Consider the following 18,654-nt stretch of genomic DNA (forward strand, 5'->3'; position numbering starts at 1 on the left):
CAAGAACAATATATTGAGAAACTTCTTAAGAAGTTTGGGTTTTATGACCTAAAACCAGTGATTACCCTTTATGATGCTAATTTTAAATTAATAAAAAATAGATGAGAATCATTATAAGAACCGAGAATTTTAAAGATTTTGGAGTGAACAGGTTGATAACGGCTGAAAATACCGTTATCTGTGATTCAATTTTGATATATAATCAACCCTTTGTTACTTGGAAGCTTGCTTGAACTCATGTTTTTAGTATAGTTTTGTGAATAAGAGAGTAAAGGGTATACTTGATGATTTTATCACTAAATTCCCTTGATTTTGTAGGTTATTGGAATGATTTAAAAGAAGAGCAAAAGTATCAAGGAGTCAGAATTCAAGAGGGACAATCAAAGCATCAAAAAAGGAACACACGAGCGCAGGGCACCTAGGCGCCCCATTCTTGGCGCCTAAGTGCCAGTTTGCTAGTGCAGGGCGCCTGAGCGCCAGCTTTCTCACGTACCACACCTGGGCACCCCACTTAGGGCGCCGAGTGCCAGCGAAGTGGGCTTGGACCCGTTTTATGTTATTTTTATGTTCTATTTAAGGACTTGGACGTCCAAGGGATTGTATCTTTTGATGGCTTGAGCACAGAAACACAGTTTTCACCCCTTAGGGGTAGACTTGGGGATGTGACAGCTAGAGATGACAATGGTTCAGGTCGGGTCGGGCACGCATAATATGATACCCGTACCCGACCCGCATGCAAAAAGCGTACCCGTTACTCGCCCCGCTACCCGCCGGATACCCGCATAAAAAAAATCCACGGATCTTTTTCAACTCGCGGATACCCGTTGGATACCCGTTTTCAACCCGTAAATATTTAAAAAAAGATATTTTATGATTTTTTTAAAAAAATCCAAATTAAATTAAAAAAATATATAATTTTTAAAAACAGAATTGGATGCCCAAATTTGAGAAGCAACAAACCCTAAATTTTTAGGTTTTCTGAAGCAGCAAACCCTAAATTTCTTTTCGTTCTAGAACCAGAGAAGTTTTCCATGGCAGCTTCCTTCTAGAACCTGAAGTGGATTTTCATTCTTTCATTCCATTGTTCATTTAGTTTCACCATGCCAATGGTGAACTAAATTCTATTTGTTGTTGGGGAATGATGTAAACCTTTGTAAACTCTCATGTATTGAATTGATTTTTAATTATATATGCTTCTTTCATTAATTGTTAGGGTAATTCTTCTTCACTCAATGCTTGCTTTCTTTAACTCATTCATTAACAGGATGTATGATTTGCATGAGTACCGGAATGTATCTTACAATTCAGGTTCTGGAGAATTATTCCTAGAAGCAGTATTGCTCAGGAATGGGGGTATGAGTTTTGGTTGTCTTAAGCTACTAATCGTAATGAAGAATTAATGGTTAGGGATGCAAGGAATTGTGACCTACTAATTAAGGATAGACTTTTTTCGCCGAGGAATCGGGTTTTAAGTACTTTAGATAGTGACATTGTCATTAATGAAGAAGTAAAATTCGTATATACATGAGAGCCAACTAGGTGAAATCTAACCCCAACAACATATTCATCATTTTTATTGCATTTGCATTCAAAACCCCAAAAATTGTTCTTCTTAAGTCTTAATTAGTTAAGCAATTAAACAACTGTTTAGTGTCGTGAGTCCTTTGGGATACGATATTTGGTCTTACCATTTTATATTACTTGATATGATTCGGTACACTTGCCGAAGTCTTAACACAGATGTGTGGGAATAATGAGACATAATGATTTATATTAAAATAATATTATTATATAAAGGAAAATTTCAAACGTTCGTCCCATTTTTTGATACAACCATTTCTCTCCAAATCTTCTTCTCTCTTCTTTTCTCCTCCTTCTCTCTAAAAATCTCTCATCTTACTTCATCTGATTTTCAATCAGACCGAGCTTAAGTAATCTTGGAGTAAAAAACATCTTTTTCCATTAATCAATTTCGTGTTTAGAGCCGGTAAGTTTGTCTCCCTTTGATTCTTGAAATTTCTGCAATATCTGGTACATGCAAGCACTGTTCGGTTTTGCATGTGTTCATCGGTTATTCATCTGGGTTCTGATTCTGTTTTTGGTTTGGTGGTGGGTTTCCTTTCAGCAATCCAAAGTTTGTAGGTTGTCCTATGATCACTTGCGGTTTAGCAAAACTGTGGAGAGGTTTAAATCTGTCAAGTTGCTTTAAGGTAAGGGGAGCTAGTTAATTTAATTGTTTGGTTGATGATGTATGAAAAGGTTGTTATTAATTCTGCATGTGTGTGAAATTGAATGATTTGATGTTCGATGATGCTTGTGTGGACTATTATATGCTATGTTCATGAGGTTTGGGTTTCTGCAGAATTTTGGTTCAATGGCCGAGTGAATTGTGAGGAAGTGTGATGGTGAAATTGGGGAATTTGTGTTCGGTGTGAGTTTGGTCTGTATAGAGAATCTAGGCAAGTTATTTAGGACTCGTTGAGATCCTTAAGTCACTCAAAAACTGTACTAAAATAGAGAAATCTAGTTTTCGGTCCTTCAGTTCATGATTATGCAGAATTATGCAGAAAGCTGAGCGTTCGATGATTACCGCTCGTTTATGTTCAGGTACTCGGTCATTAACTAGGTTCAGTCTCTTTAGTCTTACCCGTTCATGACCGTTCGGTCTTAGTGGGGTGTGTGGTCTCTTAGTAGCGATTGGTCTTAGTGGGGTGTGTGGCCTCTTAGTAGCGATCGGTCTTAGTGGGGTGTTTGGCCTCTTAGTAGCGATCGGTCTTAGTGGGGTGTGTAGCCTCTTAGTAGTGATCGGTCTTAGGGGGGTGTGTGACCTCTTAGTAGCGATCGGTCTTAGTGGGGTGTGTGACCTCTTAGTAGCGATCGGTCTTAGTGGGGTGTGTGGCCTCTTAGTAGCGATCAGTCTTAATGGAGTGTGTGGCCTCTTAGTTGCGATCGATCCTAGTTGGGTGGTGTGTGGCCTCTTAGTTACATTTGGTCTTATACTAGTGCTCAGTCTGGTACTAGCGTTCGGTCTTACATTAGCGTTCGGTCTCACTTTAGTGTTTGTCATACACTAGTATTCGGTTTAGTATAACGTTCGATCTTGTATTAGTATGCGGTTTAGGTTCTTAGTGTCCTATCTAAGCTAAAAGTGTTCGGTCGTTCTAGCATTCGGCCCTCCAACTTCATTAGGCTCATGTTTGAGCCTTACTCGTTAAATGACTGTTCGATCATGTTCGCGTGTTGTGAGTGTTTTCCTGTTCGGTCTTGTTCATAGGTTATGTTGATCTTTTTCGTTCGGCCGTGTTCATGGGTGGCGGTTGTTTTACCGTTCGGGCTTAAATTACTATAAGATATTTGGTCTTTAAAAGATTATTTCTATGTTTTACTCTGAGTAATTATTTCAGTTGCTTGAATGTATTATGTATGTGATATTGTATTAATATTCAAATAAGGTATGATGTTCCAATTGGTATGAAAGAGAATTCCAAGGAGGAATGTCTCAGTGATTGGTTATTATGGGTGGTGGTAAAGTATGAATATGGATAGAGAAATCCACGACGTTCATCCTTACATTCTAATGATAACCAAGTCTCAAGTAGAGATGAGTAAGTCATGTCGTGAGAATAGCAAGAGACCCTAGCCTAAGGGGGGACACCTTAGGTGAGATATAACTGGCTAACCTCGTGTGTCAGCTGATAGGTTTCTAGTTACTACACCCACGGGTGCACGAACGGCCTCAAGCTACATATTCATACTAGTTCGGACAATCAAATCACAATGGTCGGTCAATATATGTTTATATGTTTTATACATGTTGTATGAGTATCTTAGTTGATTGTTGAATTGTACTTCCACATGAATATTAAATTACATTAGCTTACCCTTGCTTTTTTGTGGTTTGTCTTTGTATGTTGTTTCTCTTTTGCGATGATCACCTTAATGGTGTGAGCTTAGGGATGCAGTCTTTTCAATGGAGCAACTGAAGCGGGGGGAGCAAAGCTTGTAGAATAGGTAGTTATTTTTGTTATTCAGGTGAAAATTTTTATTCACCAAATCTTTAGTTCTTGTTATATTATTATCCATATAATGTTTCATTTTAGTAGTTTTATATTACTAAATTGGGATGTTACAGTCATTATCTCAGCCATGTATGCCCAAATAATTGCGAGCTTACAACACTTGATGAGCTTTTCAAGACTTGATATTGCTTATACGGTAGGTAGACTGAGTAGGTACACTCAATGTCCAAATCAGGAACATTGGGATGCACTTGCTAGGCTTATGAGATACTTAATAAGTTCAATGGATTATGCCATTGAATATAGTGGATTTCCCGCTGTACTAGAAGGGTATAGTGATGCTAACTGAATCTCTGATTCAGATGAGACAAAATCCACTAATGGTTATGTATTCACACTTGGGGGTGGTGCGATTACATGGAGATAAGACAGACAAACAATTATTGCAAGATCAACAATGAAATCTGAGTTTATCGCTCTTGAGATGGCTGGTAGTGAGACTGAGTGGTTGAAAAACTTCTTAGCGAACATTCCACTAGGAATGAAACCAACCCATCGGTACCAATACACTATGATTGCCAATCGGCAATAACTATAGCTAAAAACAAGAATTACAATGGAAAGAATAGACATATTCAATTGAGACACAATTTGGTAAAGCAGTTGCTAAAGAGTGTAACTATTTCCATTGATTATGTGAAGTCAGAACGAAATCTAGCAGATCCTCTGACAAAACCCCTAGGAAGAAAAATGATATTAGAAACATCGAGGGGAATGAGACTTAAGCCACTTGCAAACAAACAAGTTATGGTAACCCAACCTTTGTGATTGGAGATCCCATGAATAAGGTTCATATGGGTAAAAACAAGTCACTTGTTAGTTCTGATAGCACTAAATTAATTTTAAATCAATTATGTTCATTCCTATGGTGTGTGTGAAAGTGCTAGAGACTGCATTATTGAGAGGCTAAAATTTGTTATTAAAATTCTATGTGGTGAAAGAATTTTAGCTTAAACAAAGTTTTAATGATTTTCATATCCCTTATGGGTGGTGTATGATTTGCAGCATACACTTGATGAAATCACCTATATGAGTGTCAAGTGAGGCCGCTTGCATGAGATCTTGGCATGATCTCTAGAGCACTCATGAATACCGAAAACACGCATGACCTAGTAAGCGCAACATAACGATAACAACAAGGATTGTGAGGGTGTATTGTGATTGAGAAACCTCTAACACACGTCAAGTGTCTTTTGGTTCATATAGCTTATTATACCAGCTTTGATGTGTTACATCCTATGAGACCTAGAATAAAAGTTCTTATATTTCTTTTAATGTTTGAACTATTTGAGTCAAAGACTTTTTCTTTCAACTTTCTTTTGCAATAAGTGGGGGATTGTTGTACATTAGAGCAAAACAATTATTGCACAAGAATGCAATTTACTGTAAAAGAACGTTGTGTAACGTTCATTTGTTTCAACGTTAATTTTTGCCAACGTTCAAATTCTTTTTCAATATTAAATTTACAAACACTAATTTTTCAACGTTAAAATCATTGATTGGTTTTAATTTCTTTAATTTCTTTTCTTTTATTCTTTTCTGACTCTATAAATAGAGAGTTCTTTCCCATTCCAGAACACATCAAATTCAGTATTTCTCATTCTCCTCTTTACTAAGTTCCATTCTTTAGCTCATTTCCTCTTCTAAAATTATTCTGGGTTATTTTATATTCTTTTTAGAGATCCTTACTAGTTCTGAGATCCTCAGAAATATTCTGGGAAGTTCCTGTTGTATCGTGGGGGGCTTGCGCAATACACCACGGATAAATCCTTAAGGATAGTGAAACTACACGCCTAAAAAAATACTGTTCTATCAGTTTTTTACAGCAGAAAGATGATGACATTTTAGAAGTTACTTTTATTTAAAGTTAAATATAAAATTATCGTAGAAAGATGGTGATGCTTTAAAAGTTACTTTTAAACTAAATTACATAGTATTTTGTTTCTACATATTTCCAACAAAAAATTATCATATACAAAACACCTTACACACAATTTGTTAAAAATAATATTTTACATAACTTTTATAGAATATAAAAACTATATATTTTATAATTTAATTTAGGAACAAAATATAATTTTTTTATAATAGTTTATATTTTATAATTTAATTTTAAAAAATATATAGTTTTTTTATAATAATTTGAACACAGAAAATATATTTAAACCCTTTTAACATTTTAAATTTAGACATAATAAAAAGTAATTTTTTTATCTAAGTTTGAGTGGAATAACATATTCATTACATACTTTGTCTACTTTTTGGTAGTAATAAAAAGGTTAATCATTCATATAGTCTTTTATTTTTATTTTGGTGACTTTTCTCAAATAATATTCTCATTCTCTTTTTGTCTCAATTGGGTCAACTCGTGAAAAATTAAAGCAATTAAATCATTACTAATACGTTTAAGGAGATATCACATGTCAATTCATAATTTTTTTAAATTTTTTAAATATTTTTTGAATTATTTATATTTATATTTTTTAATTTTTTAATTTTTTTTTAAAAATAAATTTTTTTACCATATATCAACCTGACATGTAATATTATTACATTTGCCTATGTTTGATGTCTTACCGTCTCAGTTTAGTCTCTATATTATTAAAATTTTTATTGAAACAAAAGAAAATGTATACATAAAAATTATTATTTCATTAGTTTTTATAATTTTATAATGCATTATAAAATTTATTGTAATTTTCCATAAAAAACAATAACAATATATTAAAAATACTATAATAATTGCAATTTTTATTGATTATTATAATTCTACAATAAATTCTTTTAATATTTATGAGTAACTTGTTTAGATGAAAAAAACAAAAATTCAGGTTAATAAATATCAAAATAAAAAAGGCAAAAAAGGTTTTAAAAATAAAATTGAAAATCAGTTAGAAGAATCTAATCACCATTATTAGTTTAAATACATGTTCGTTGACTTTTTATGATAAAAAAATATTAATATTATAAAAATAATTATATATAATTTTTAATATTTGTATGTAATTTTTTATTATATTTTTTTTAAATGTCAAATTGGTAAAAAACAGTTAATTTTCTAAAAAATTACTTTAAATGAACCTGACAAAATTGTAAAAAAATGTATATATAAAAAAGGAAAATTTTCTTGATATAAATATAATAGTATAGATAAATAATGAATAAAAGGTAATTGATAAATTTTTAAAATAATATATCATCCAAAAATTAACACGATAAATATAAAAATATTTTTTAGTATGTTAATTCCTTTAATGTTTTAAAATTAGGTTTAATTATGCATCGAATTCCTATAGTTTTCCAAACTTGATATACTAAAATATACCTTATTTTAATTTAATTTATATACAATATCAATTTTGTATACTAGAAAATTAACTGTTATTTTCTAGTATGTTAATTCCTTATATATATATATATATATATATATATATATATATATATATATATATATATATATATATATATATATATATATATATATGTCACGCTTCATTTATTAAGGTGCTGAGTCACCACTGTGCTTTCATTAATACACCCACGCCCCACGTGTCGTGCCATTAATGTGCACTTACATTCTCTGAATCCCTCTGACATGTGTCAATTCGGAAGGTTCTGAATGTAGTAGTGGAAGCCAGGTGTCAGCGCAAGAGAGAACGTCCGTTTGACTTGGGAAGAGAATTGAGTTTTCTGAAACACTCTTCCCCTTCTCTGCGCACACCTTCATCATCCTCAGAAAAATCAAACCTCCATTTTCTCCTCCTTCTCTCTAGAAACCCCCTTCTTCTCTCTTCGGTAACTTACCACCCTTTTACTCCGATCACGTTTCAGCACCGTAGAAACGTCCCCTGCACCGTGAGCTCCATATTGGACCGAACAACTTCCGGTTCTGGTAAGTTTACACTTGGACGCTCTTTTCTGGAATTCTGCAACCAGTTTCGTCTGCATGCATAGGTTTAAACCGAGCTCTTTATGTTTCTTTTAGTTCTAGTAGAAGAGTTCAAGAGAAAAGTTGATAGAACCATTTTGGACAAGCCAAGATCACTCATTTTAGAACAATCACTACTGATCTGGGTAAGGGAAGCCTATTAGATTTAATTCATGTGATTTCCTGTATTGCTTGTGCGTTTATGTAATGTTTGAAGTGATTTATGATAAGTGGATTTTTAGTGTATGAATATGATATTGAATTGATTGTATGGAATTGATGAAATGTTATATGGTTGGATTAAACTGAAATGTGAGTTGTATGATGAGATGATGCATGAACACTATAGATTTTGGCTATGATATGCTTAATTTAATGTATGAAAGAATACTGAAAAATATGATTACTGTATTTTGAATTTGAACATGAAAATCTTATGAAAATGAACGTTCGTTATCGAAACGGTCTTTGACCGTTCGGTATTCTCAGTAAATTCTTAAAATAGCTGAACCCTTTCATTTGGAAAGGATTATCCTTGCGGACGAACGCCCTCTTATATATAGTTTACGTTTGAGCGTTCGGCCAGACGTAAGCATCATGAGTGTTGTATGAGAATCTGAGAAGCCTGAAAATATCCCTTTGAACTATTAGTCAAATTATTAAAACATAAACTTTAAGTATCTCATCTTATATAAATCCCAATTTTCTATGATTTTGAATCAGCGAATAGACTCGACCTAAAAGCGTACGTCCTAAGTGGCGCTCGGTCTTATACTGAACGCTCGTCCCAAAACGTAAGTATAAGTAGAGTTCGGTCTTGTACTGAACGTTCGTTCCTTCCGGTATTTTTAACGAACAGAAATAGCGTTCGTCCTAACTTCCAGTAAAATTGTGTACCGTGTTCGGTCATTTACTGGCAGGCGCTTATTCCAACTAAATTGTACTTAGTACATTTAGTACTCGTATTTTATCTTCATTCAACTGAATTGAATCTGAAATCTTGTCAAGTAAATTATTCTAAGCATAATTTGAATTGTTCTAGGATCAGTTCGTTTAACTGATTCAAACTTTTAATAACGTTCGTCATGAAAGAAGAGTCAACTGTATTCCTTCAGAGAAGAAGTCCTTTCGGTCTCGCTCTTGACGTTCGTCCTCGTTTTGAAGAGGATTGAACGTTCGTCTTTTTATGCAAGTGGAACATAGAATGAAAATGTATTTAAGAGGAAGAATTTAGATGTGCGAACACTATAAGAGTTGAAATTGTGATTGTGGTTTTTGAACGAGCGTTCTAGGGTGGAACGACTCTTGAATGGAAATTGAGATTTGTAAGTATGAACGTGGTAAGCTTAGATGGTGGTTCATCCTGATATTTCGTGAGTGCTCGTTCTCAAGTAGAGAGGAGTAGGTCATGCGTGGGAATGGCAGGAGGTCTAGTCCATAACTGTAACTTGGACAGAACAGACTAACCTCAGGTGGCTACTGATGAGTATTCCAGTTACCCCACCTGAGTGCACGGACGCCTTAGCTACACAGGATTCATACAGTCCGGACGGTCGGTCTAGTATCAGGATTTGAATGGAATTAATGTATGAATTGAATGTATATGTTGTGAATTTACTTGCTGAATTTGATAAGTATGAAATATATGTTTGACTTGAATTAAATTCAATAAGCTTACCCTTGCATTTTCCATTGTGTTGTCTGTATATGTATATCCGTCATGTCCTTGCAATGGTCATCCTTGTGGATGTGAGCAGAGGGAGATGCTTCTCTGGAGCAAGCGCTTGAAGAAGAAATCATAACTGAAGAAAATCTCGTAAACGTGGAAGTGAAGGCCGAACAGTAGGTCGTTCGATTTTTAGTTAGTGTAATTAGAATAGTGTGCCGCTGGAGGGCGAGCGCCCTTTTGTTGATTGTAAATACTTGGACGATCCGTGTTTTATTTTTGTAAACTGTTCGTCCTTAAATGTTAGCGAACACTCGTACATTTATGCTTATATGTAAGGCCGTTCGGCCACTTGCGAGAGTTATCTCTTTTTGTAAGACTGTTTTGTTATATTAATACATGTGAATATTCTATTATATAGTTGCTGACTGTATAATTTTGGGATGTTACAATATATATATTAGTTTACCTTCTTACTTTCCATTCTATAATTTATAAAAATTACAAATATGTTTTTCTGAGTTTATATATAATTTTTGTATAATTATAAGAATCAAATAGATAATTAATAAAAACACATACATTATTATTATTACCCATGTATTGCAATTGCAAATAGTTTTCAATTAATTTACTTGTGTGATTTGTAAGTGAAATAGGGAACTATAAGGGCCAAGAGACACTTGCATACCTTTACCTAGTGCGTGCCTGCGTTCTGCGATTGAGTAGCGGCTTTCTCTGCCGCGCTTCTCTTTCTTTTGCTTATTCGCTTCTCAAATCTCAATACTCTTTGCCAAACATCTCTTTTAGGTTTCGCGTTTCACGTTCCAGAGGCTTCACCTTTTACCATTCTCAAATTCGCGAAACCCTAAAACCCTAATCGAAGATGAGGCCGATTTTGATGAAGGGCCACGAGAGGCCACTCACGTTCCTCAAGTACAACAGGGACGGCGATCTCCTCTTCTCCTGCGCCAAGGACCACAACCCTACGGTCTGGTTCGCCGACAACGGCGAACGCCTCGGCACTTACCGCGGCCACAACGGTGCCGTTTGGTGCTGCGACGTCTCAAGCAAGTTCCCTATAACTTTATCTTTCAGTTCAGCTTTTCAATACTGTTCCTCACACTGATTGTTAGTGGTGCAGGAGATTCTGGTCGACTCATAACGGGGAGTGCGGATCAGACCGCGAAGCTATGGAACGTGCAGACTGGTCAGCAGTTGTTCACCTTCAATTTTGATTCTCCGGCCCGGTCTGTCGATTTTTCTGTCGGGGATAAGCTCGCTGTCATTACCACTGATCCTTTTATGGAATTGCCCTCTGCAATCCATGTCAAGCGCATTGCAAAAGATCCCTCCGAACGTAACGTTTTTTCCCCTTGCTGATATACTGTCTGTTTTGATAGATTTATTGAGAAACTCGTGTAGAAGAAGAAAATAAAGAAACCATGCTCATATCTAAACATTTTTTTCATGCGCACTTTTAGAAAAAAGAGAATGACAAGAAAATGAAGTAAATTTCTTCTTAAGCCAATGCATTCCTTAAAATTAGATTTTAGAGAAGTTATCCGAAAACTGTTATAAATTAGTTTATCCATAAACTAAGTATTATAGAGAAGTTTATTTCATTTTCCCTTCTTAGGTTTGTTTTTCCAAGATGTGCTTACGGAAAAGAAAAATGTTTTTACAGGTCTTTTGGGTTTGTTTGGACGAATTTCTTCAAAAGGATTTATAGAAGTGAAAATCAAGAAGAAAATAAAATGAGTTGATCAACTTGTGCACAAGTTAACAAAATACAAAAATTAAACAAACTATATGAACGAGTTTTACGAATTAGCTTACGTATAAACTGCTTTTTTCTTTTCTGCAAATCTTTATGAGGAAGTTTGTCCAAACATACCCTAAATAGATTATGTATTATTTGAAATCAGCCTTTTTAAGAGTTGTGTGAGAAAATTTCTATGAATTGGTTTATACACACTTTAATTTTAACCTGTGGAAAAATTTACTTTTGTCCAGCTTCTTATTTTTCACATGTAAGTGTGTGTTTAGAATTTAACCAATGGAGACTTTAGTTTCTTTGGTCTCAGCTACTATATCTATTGCCTGTGCTAATTCTAATGCTTGTTTTTCTCAGAGACTGGGGAGTCTGTGCTTCTCATTAAGGGTCCTCAGGGACGAATAAATAGAGCTCTTTGGGGACCACTCAACAGAACCATCATTAGTGCTGGTGAAGATGCTGTTATTCGAATTTGGGATTCTGAGGTGACTTCACTTCCATTTTACCGGACCCTCTTCTTTCCGCTACAGTTTGTTAACATTGTTACATCATTTCTCTCATTTATTTGCAGACGGGAAAATTGCTTAAGGAGTCAGACAAGGAATCTGGCCATAAAAAGACAGTGACATCACTTGTCAAGTCTGCGGATGGTTCACACTTCCTTACAGGCTCTCTGGACAAGTCTGCTAGGGTATCAACTTTTTTGTTTCCGTGATTTCTTTTTCCTGTTGATTCTCATGTTTTTGTTTTCTTTGGGAGTTTATTTTATTTTCACCTAACCATTTTTTGTTTGTTTAAATTGTTAACTAGCTTTGGGATACTAGAACATTGACTCTTATCAAGACCTATGTCACAGAACGGCCAGTCAATGCAGTTGCAATGTCGCCACTTCTTGATCATGTATGTATATGTGTATTGTAAATAAGTTAACCTTGTGTTGTGATATTCTTTTCATTTATCAATGCGAGTAAATGTTTATCTGCTTTATTAGATTGAAGTCTTTATCCGTGAAATCAGTGTCCTATCTTTTTTGGAACTTGGTTGAATTTATTTTCATTACCTTGCTTACTTGGTAGAGATTTATTCCTCAATCCACGTAAGGCTGATTCTTGCATATTACCATTGGTATCTAATTTATGGACTAAATGTTATTCCAATATATTTCATCATTGCTATCACCTTATCTACATCTTCTATTTAGCTTCCTCCTGTTATTTATTTGGTCTTATGGTTTTCTTATGATTTTCTGAATTCCATGCCCTATGTAGGTGGTACTTGGAGGTGGTCAGGACGCATCAGCTGTTACAACCACTGATCATCGTGCTGGAAAATTTGAAGCCAAATTCTATGACAAGGTAAGTGTTTTTCTTTCTTCGTGTACTATATTTAGTTCTCTAACAATATAGAATTTCTTCTCATTTTTCTTTTTTATTTAATATTTGTATTTTCATTTGATTAGATTCTTCAAGAAGAAATTGGGGGCGTGAAAGGGCATTTTGGACCAATTAATGCATTGGCTTTTAACCCTGATGGAAAAAGGTATATCCAGTGTCCTTCAACTCCCTCTTGCATTGCATCATGACTTACTTTCATTCTTTAGACCTACCGTTTGTTGTTTTGTTAGAGAAACTGACAACCATGATTATGTTAAACTACTTGGTGAATTGGATATGAACTCTCTTCATCAAATTACTGTTTAAAATCTCAGTGTCTGGTGTTTACCATGCGCATAATTGTCGAATGTATGGTTTAAAAATAAACGCTTCTCTGTTCCTCTATGGGGGATCCACTCCATTGATCAATCAAAGCCCCATATTGTGTAATTGTTCATAACCTTATAAAGTATGAATTTGAACACTTGGTTATGCACATGAATATTTTTATATGAAATATAGCGTTGAATGAAGATGCCTAAACTTCCGACAGTAGTTATAGTGATTTCATTAGATGTACGAAGAATACACAATCTGATATCATTAGATGTAGGAAGAGCGCATAATCTGATATCGTTAGATGTTGGAGTAATATGTAGTCTTAGATGTAGGAAGAATGCATAATATGGTGATCACATGAAGTGGTTCTGATTTTGTGATTGATCATGAACTGATGAAATACTTATATTCAGTTGTCTCTTGCCTAGTAATATCACTATTTGCCCTTACAATTAGAAGTAACTTTTAAATTTATGCTACACTATGTATTTGTTTTCTGTATTATTCAACTGTAATTGTCATAAAATGAGTTTGAAGACACACCTTTTTGCATTCCATAATTAGCTTTCTAGGGATTGAACAATGTTGTAAATGCTACTCATTGCTTTCTTGGTTGTCATCTTTCTTCAATTATCATTATGTCTCAGAATATCTAATAGTTATGACTCAACATTGCACTTTAGTGTTACTCCTTTCCGAATGGCTGTTTGGCTTTTTCGTTTACTGCTCTCAGTAAATTACAAACTTTTCTTTTGTAGTTTTTCAAGTGGAGGTGAAGATGGTTATGTACGGTTGCATCACTTCGACTCAGATTATTTCAACATCAAAATATAATGCTGGATGATCCGTGGTTAATATTAGATGTGGTTCCTAGAAGTTAGCTTTTAGTTTCTTTCAACTAATGAAATGCCGATATGATTATATGTTGGTAATATGGAGGGATTTATGAATTAAATTATGCCTTTTTCTTTTATGCTGTATTAACTTTAACACTATCAATTTTGGTTTGAGGGGAATTCATACTGAAGGAGTTTTTCTTTGAACGTCATGATTTTGACAATATTTTAAGTTTGGCAACTATTTGGGAGTAGAGTTGTCAAATGGGTCAACCCGACTCGGTTGGATGAGCCACATGATAAATTTGTGTTGGTCTGGTTAGATTCATATTCTGAATAGACTAACTTTTTTTGGTCTTGTCAGTTCCTATTTGACTTTAAGTTATATTAATGAAATAAATTTGAATTTTAGATATAATGATTTGTTATGTATTATAGTACGCGTATATGTTTTAATAAAATATTTTTTAGTACTTTTGTTTATTATTTTATAAAACAGGCCGGTGGATAAGTTTGACTTAAGTCTATTAAAGTTGCAGGTTGCAGACTAATCAAGTTGGTAAAAGATGGCCTGGTCAAGTGTTGTGGTTTGGTTTGGTCTTATTTTACGAATATCTTGGACTAGATTTGGCCAGGTTTATTTTGAGATCTCTAAGATGGAGTGGTAGAATTAGTTATTCCAGCTTGCTTTTAGAGTTAGTAAACCTGGGTTTAACTTGCCTTGAGTTGGACGGGTTGATCCACAAATGGAAAAGTGTTAGGGAACATATAGTCTAAACTGCTTACAGACCCATCAAAGTCCGTTCAAAAGGTTAACAATTTTCATGTAATTATTTCAAGCTTGCGTGGTTATTGTTATTTTAATTCAAACGTTCCTGTCCAGTCTATTAACCTAATTTGTTTTTCTAGTGACTGTCGCCATCTTTGCCAAAATAATGAGGTTTGTTTTCAACTCTACTGAATGGAATAAAATCAGTATTATCCAGCTATAATCTTCACTTAAAATGGTGTTAAATTTGATCAAAAGTAACTTCCATGTGACACTCGTTTTTTTGTAGTTTTGCAAAAAATTAAAGTTCGAAAAAGAAAATTACTTGGCAGGCTAGGTAGATCAATCCATTATAGTTGAGTTGATATTTGCGTTTCCTATTATTTGGAATAAAGGCCATCGTCTTTTTAAAAGGCCTTCACTATGGGATGTGTTTTTCTGAAATTTTACTTATTTTCCCTGCTTAAGTATTCATAACCCATTTTGGATTTATAAAGAATTGAAAAAGTTGTGAATTTGTCATAGTGGATTATAGTGGGCATCACCGTATCGAATTAATTGATAAAAGAAATCAAAAACTTTGTGCCTTTTTGTTCAGGTGAGGTATCAATTTTAAATAGATAATGAAATGGTTTGTTGAGGGTAAACCAACAAGGTTATTAAAGGAGATGAATTTAATTATGTTTGGACGAAGAGTGGTGAAGAACTTAAAAAGGAAAAGTAAGGGAATTTAAATTCACTTTAATTAAATTTACTGTTGATGTTTTTGTTACCTTGCATCCCACCAAAAAGGGTACACTATAAACTGATAGGCAAAATTATCCATCTTTACATGTTTCTTTCATTCTCCTTGGTTGCCCTGTTGTAGTTCTTGATAAAGATCTATTTTCATGTTAAGCAAATATGATGTTTAAGTGATTAAGAAAGTTCAAAAAATTCTTCACTAGACATTAAGATAATAAAATGTTATCTAAATTTGAAAAATGATCTCTATGATCGGTAGAAAATGAGAGCATGAAAATAGAAACATAAGGACTTAATATAAACATGCATATAAGTAATTAAAGAAAAGGAAGATAGAACAAAGATAAAAGACTAAAGAGGGGATGAGATGAGGATTCAAAAGGAACACTAAAACTCATCAAAGATTAGTGTAAACCTCATAACTTGATAACTTGATTTTAATAGAGAACATTCTCAAAAAGGTGATTAAATATAGGAAAATCTCTTTCACAAGTGATGGAAGAAGTTTCTTTGAAAAAACACAAAATCAAGGGAGACTAAAGTAAAAATACAAACTAAGGTTCTAGAAGTTAGGACAATTAAAAAAAAAAAAGACACCTCGGGTGGAATGTGACCTAACTTGCATACCAAGACACTTATGTGACGCTGTTGATCTTCTAAAAAAAGGTTAACTCCAAGCTCCTCCGCTTATGCGCTTAAGGGGTGTGTGGGCTTAAGCTCAAGCCTCTCCTTTACTCCAAAGAGTGATACTTCTTTTTCAAAATTGTCCTAGCATAACCTACAAAAACAAACAACTAAATAAGAAGGTCAACAAGTTAACTTAAATCAACTTAACAAGGTTAATTAATTCAACTTAAGTCAATAAAAGAAAAGTCAACATAAACTAAATTTATTAAGAGAAGGAAAATGAAAAAAACTTTTCTTTTAAATATATTTATTCTTTTTAAGCATGTGCCTTCATCTTTCGTAGGAGTTAGAGGCTCATCAATTATCTTACTATCATATTTCATTGTTATCAAACAATAACTTCTAAACTCATGTTTTTTTATAATAGTTCTCTTATTTAAAATAACCTAAATTCCACGTGTTTTATAGGATAAGCCATATGAAGACAGAAAAAACATGTACATGTATATGTTGTTACCAATGAGGAACATTGGTGTCTTGAAGATATTATGGTTTTGATGATACTACAAGATGAAGAACTTGAAGACTTTGGTTGTACTTATTTTAAAAGCATTTTGTAGAATTAATTGTGTAGGAATTACTTTGTTGATGTAAAAACACTTAGAAGTTTTTCTGTTAAGAGAGTCTTTGCGCAGATAATCGATTATTGGGTGTGATAATCGATTATCATGAGCCTGTTTGGAAAAGAGTTGCTCGCGCAAATAATCGATTATTGCTCAAGATAATTGATTATTCTAGTCTGACCCCAAGTCGCGCAAATAATCAATTATTCTCCAGGATAATCGATTATCACTTTTTTGAAAACCTCATAACAGACACAAATAATCGATTTTCACTGACAGTTGGGAGATGTCTTTTCAGTTTCTGACCTTGCACGAACTTGGGCTTATAAATAGAGGTCTTCACAGCTCTTAGAATGTAACTTTTCATTTTGAGAGTATTAGAGCTGTGTTCCTAAGGGAAGCTCTTTGTGAGTGAAAAGGGAATCTATGTCATTTTAAGAATATAGTTTGTCTGAGGAAGTTCTCAAAGTGATAATGTGCTCTTGCCAAGTCTTGTGAAAAGGAGAAGTTTGCGCTTTGTGTATCAAAGGTCGGCTGAGTTGTTTCTTCTGGTTCGTTTGTCGAATGAAAGGTGTTCTCATTTCTTAATCTTTACTTCATATCTTGTAATCTGTAAAACATTTTTTTAGTTAAAAAGGTTAATCACTATTCATAGTGATTAACATCTGGACATAGAATCTTTTGATTCGAACCAGGATAAAAATATTTTGTGTGATTTTTCTACTCCCTACACTCTATATTTTCTGCTCATCAATTGTTCGATAAAACGTTTAAGAGAAAATTAAAGGAACCATTTTTTAAATTGACCGAATAAGCTCTTCGCTTTTAAACAATCAGTATCGTACTCTGTTTTAATATTTCCGTTGTGCAATATTAATACCGATTGTTCCAATAATTGGTATTGCTTTGATAGTTTTTCAAAATTTTCAAAAATGGGCGGTCATAACCAAGTTTTTGCTGAGGGTGCTCCTATTGATAGACGTCCTTTGTTTACAGAGAATAATTATGCTTTTTGGAAAATAAGAATGCAAATATTTTTGGAGTCTATTGACAGGGGTATTTGGGAAGTTGTTTTGAATGGACCAATTGTTCCCACTATATTTGTAAATGATATGCAGGTAGAAAAACCATTTTTACAATGGACTATGAATGAAAACAGAATGACACAATATGATGTTAGGGCTAGAAATATAATTTTATCTACACTAACCCTTGATGATTTTTTCAAAGTTTTTGTTTATGAAAGTGCTCAAGAAATTTGGGAATTTTTAAGAGTCACCCATGATAAAGTCACAAATGTGGATAAGTTGACATATTTTTATTCATGCTCTACATCAAACTCCTCAAGCTCAAGTGATTCTAATAAGTAAGAAAATTTATGCTTGATGGTCAACGGTGAATCATCTGGAAGCAAATTCTTGAAGAAAAAGAAGGACAATCAAGGCTCCTCATCAAGCTATAAATGTTATGGATGTGGTGAAAGAGGCCATGTAAAAGCCATTTGTCCAATTATCAAGAAAATTCACAAAATGAAGAAGGTCCACATTGCTTGGATTGATAATGACTCAAGTAGCTCAAGTGATTCTGATGAAGAAGCAAACTTGTGTTTGACGATAAATATTGATAATACTGCAAGCCAAGTAAGTTGTTCTAATTTTGAAACTAGTGAATTTGATTTGCAAAAAGCTTTTCTTGAATTACTTGATGAATCTAAAAAATTGAATGTTGCTCATAAAAATTTGAAAAAGGAATTTAAAGAATTACGAATTAAATATGAGAAGGCATTAGATGAGGAAATAATTTTGAGAAATAAAATCTGCAATTTAGAAATGAAAGAGTCTGCAAATATTGAACATCGTGTTGAATGTCTTTCATGTAAGAGTCATATGCTTG

The 18,654-nt window shown here is 33.7% G+C and overlaps 1 protein-coding gene across 1 annotated transcript; it reads left to right on the top strand.

Annotated features, from left to right (window-relative positions):
- The first annotated feature begins 10,354 nt into the window (after nucleotides 1-10,354).
- Nucleotides 10,355-14,356, top strand: LOC124821945 (eukaryotic translation initiation factor 3 subunit I-like). Its single transcript, XM_047293886.2, has 8 exons — nucleotides 10,355-10,743; nucleotides 10,818-11,033; nucleotides 11,808-11,935; nucleotides 12,022-12,141; nucleotides 12,261-12,350; nucleotides 12,719-12,805; nucleotides 12,910-12,989; nucleotides 13,921-14,356. The coding sequence occupies exons 1-8, from the start codon at nucleotides 10,560-10,562 to the stop codon at nucleotides 13,994-13,996; spliced, it is 981 nt and encodes a 326-aa protein (XP_047149842.2). The 5' UTR covers nucleotides 10,355-10,559; the 3' UTR covers nucleotides 13,997-14,356.
- The last annotated feature ends 4,298 nt before the right edge of the window (nucleotides 14,357-18,654 follow it).

Source organism: Vigna umbellata, chromosome 7, assembly GCF_029865625.1.
Source record: "Vigna umbellata cultivar VRB3 chromosome 7, Vumbellata_1.0, whole genome shotgun sequence".
Classification (NCBI taxonomy): domain Eukaryota; kingdom Viridiplantae; phylum Streptophyta; class Magnoliopsida; order Fabales; family Fabaceae; genus Vigna; species Vigna umbellata.

Excerpts from the sequence above, each read along its gene's own strand:
- LOC124821945 (XM_047293886.2), top strand. The coding sequence starts at position 10,560 with ATGAGGCCGATTTTGATGAAGGGCCACGAGAGGCCACTCACGTTCCTC. Across the intron at positions 12,806-12,909 it reads AAGCCAAATTCTATGACAAG|ATTCTTCAAGAAGAAATTGG; the intron begins GTAAGTGTTTTT and ends TCATTTGATTAG. Across the intron at positions 12,990-13,920 it reads TTTAACCCTGATGGAAAAAG|TTTTTCAAGTGGAGGTGAAG; the intron begins GTATATCCAGTG and ends TTTCTTTTGTAG.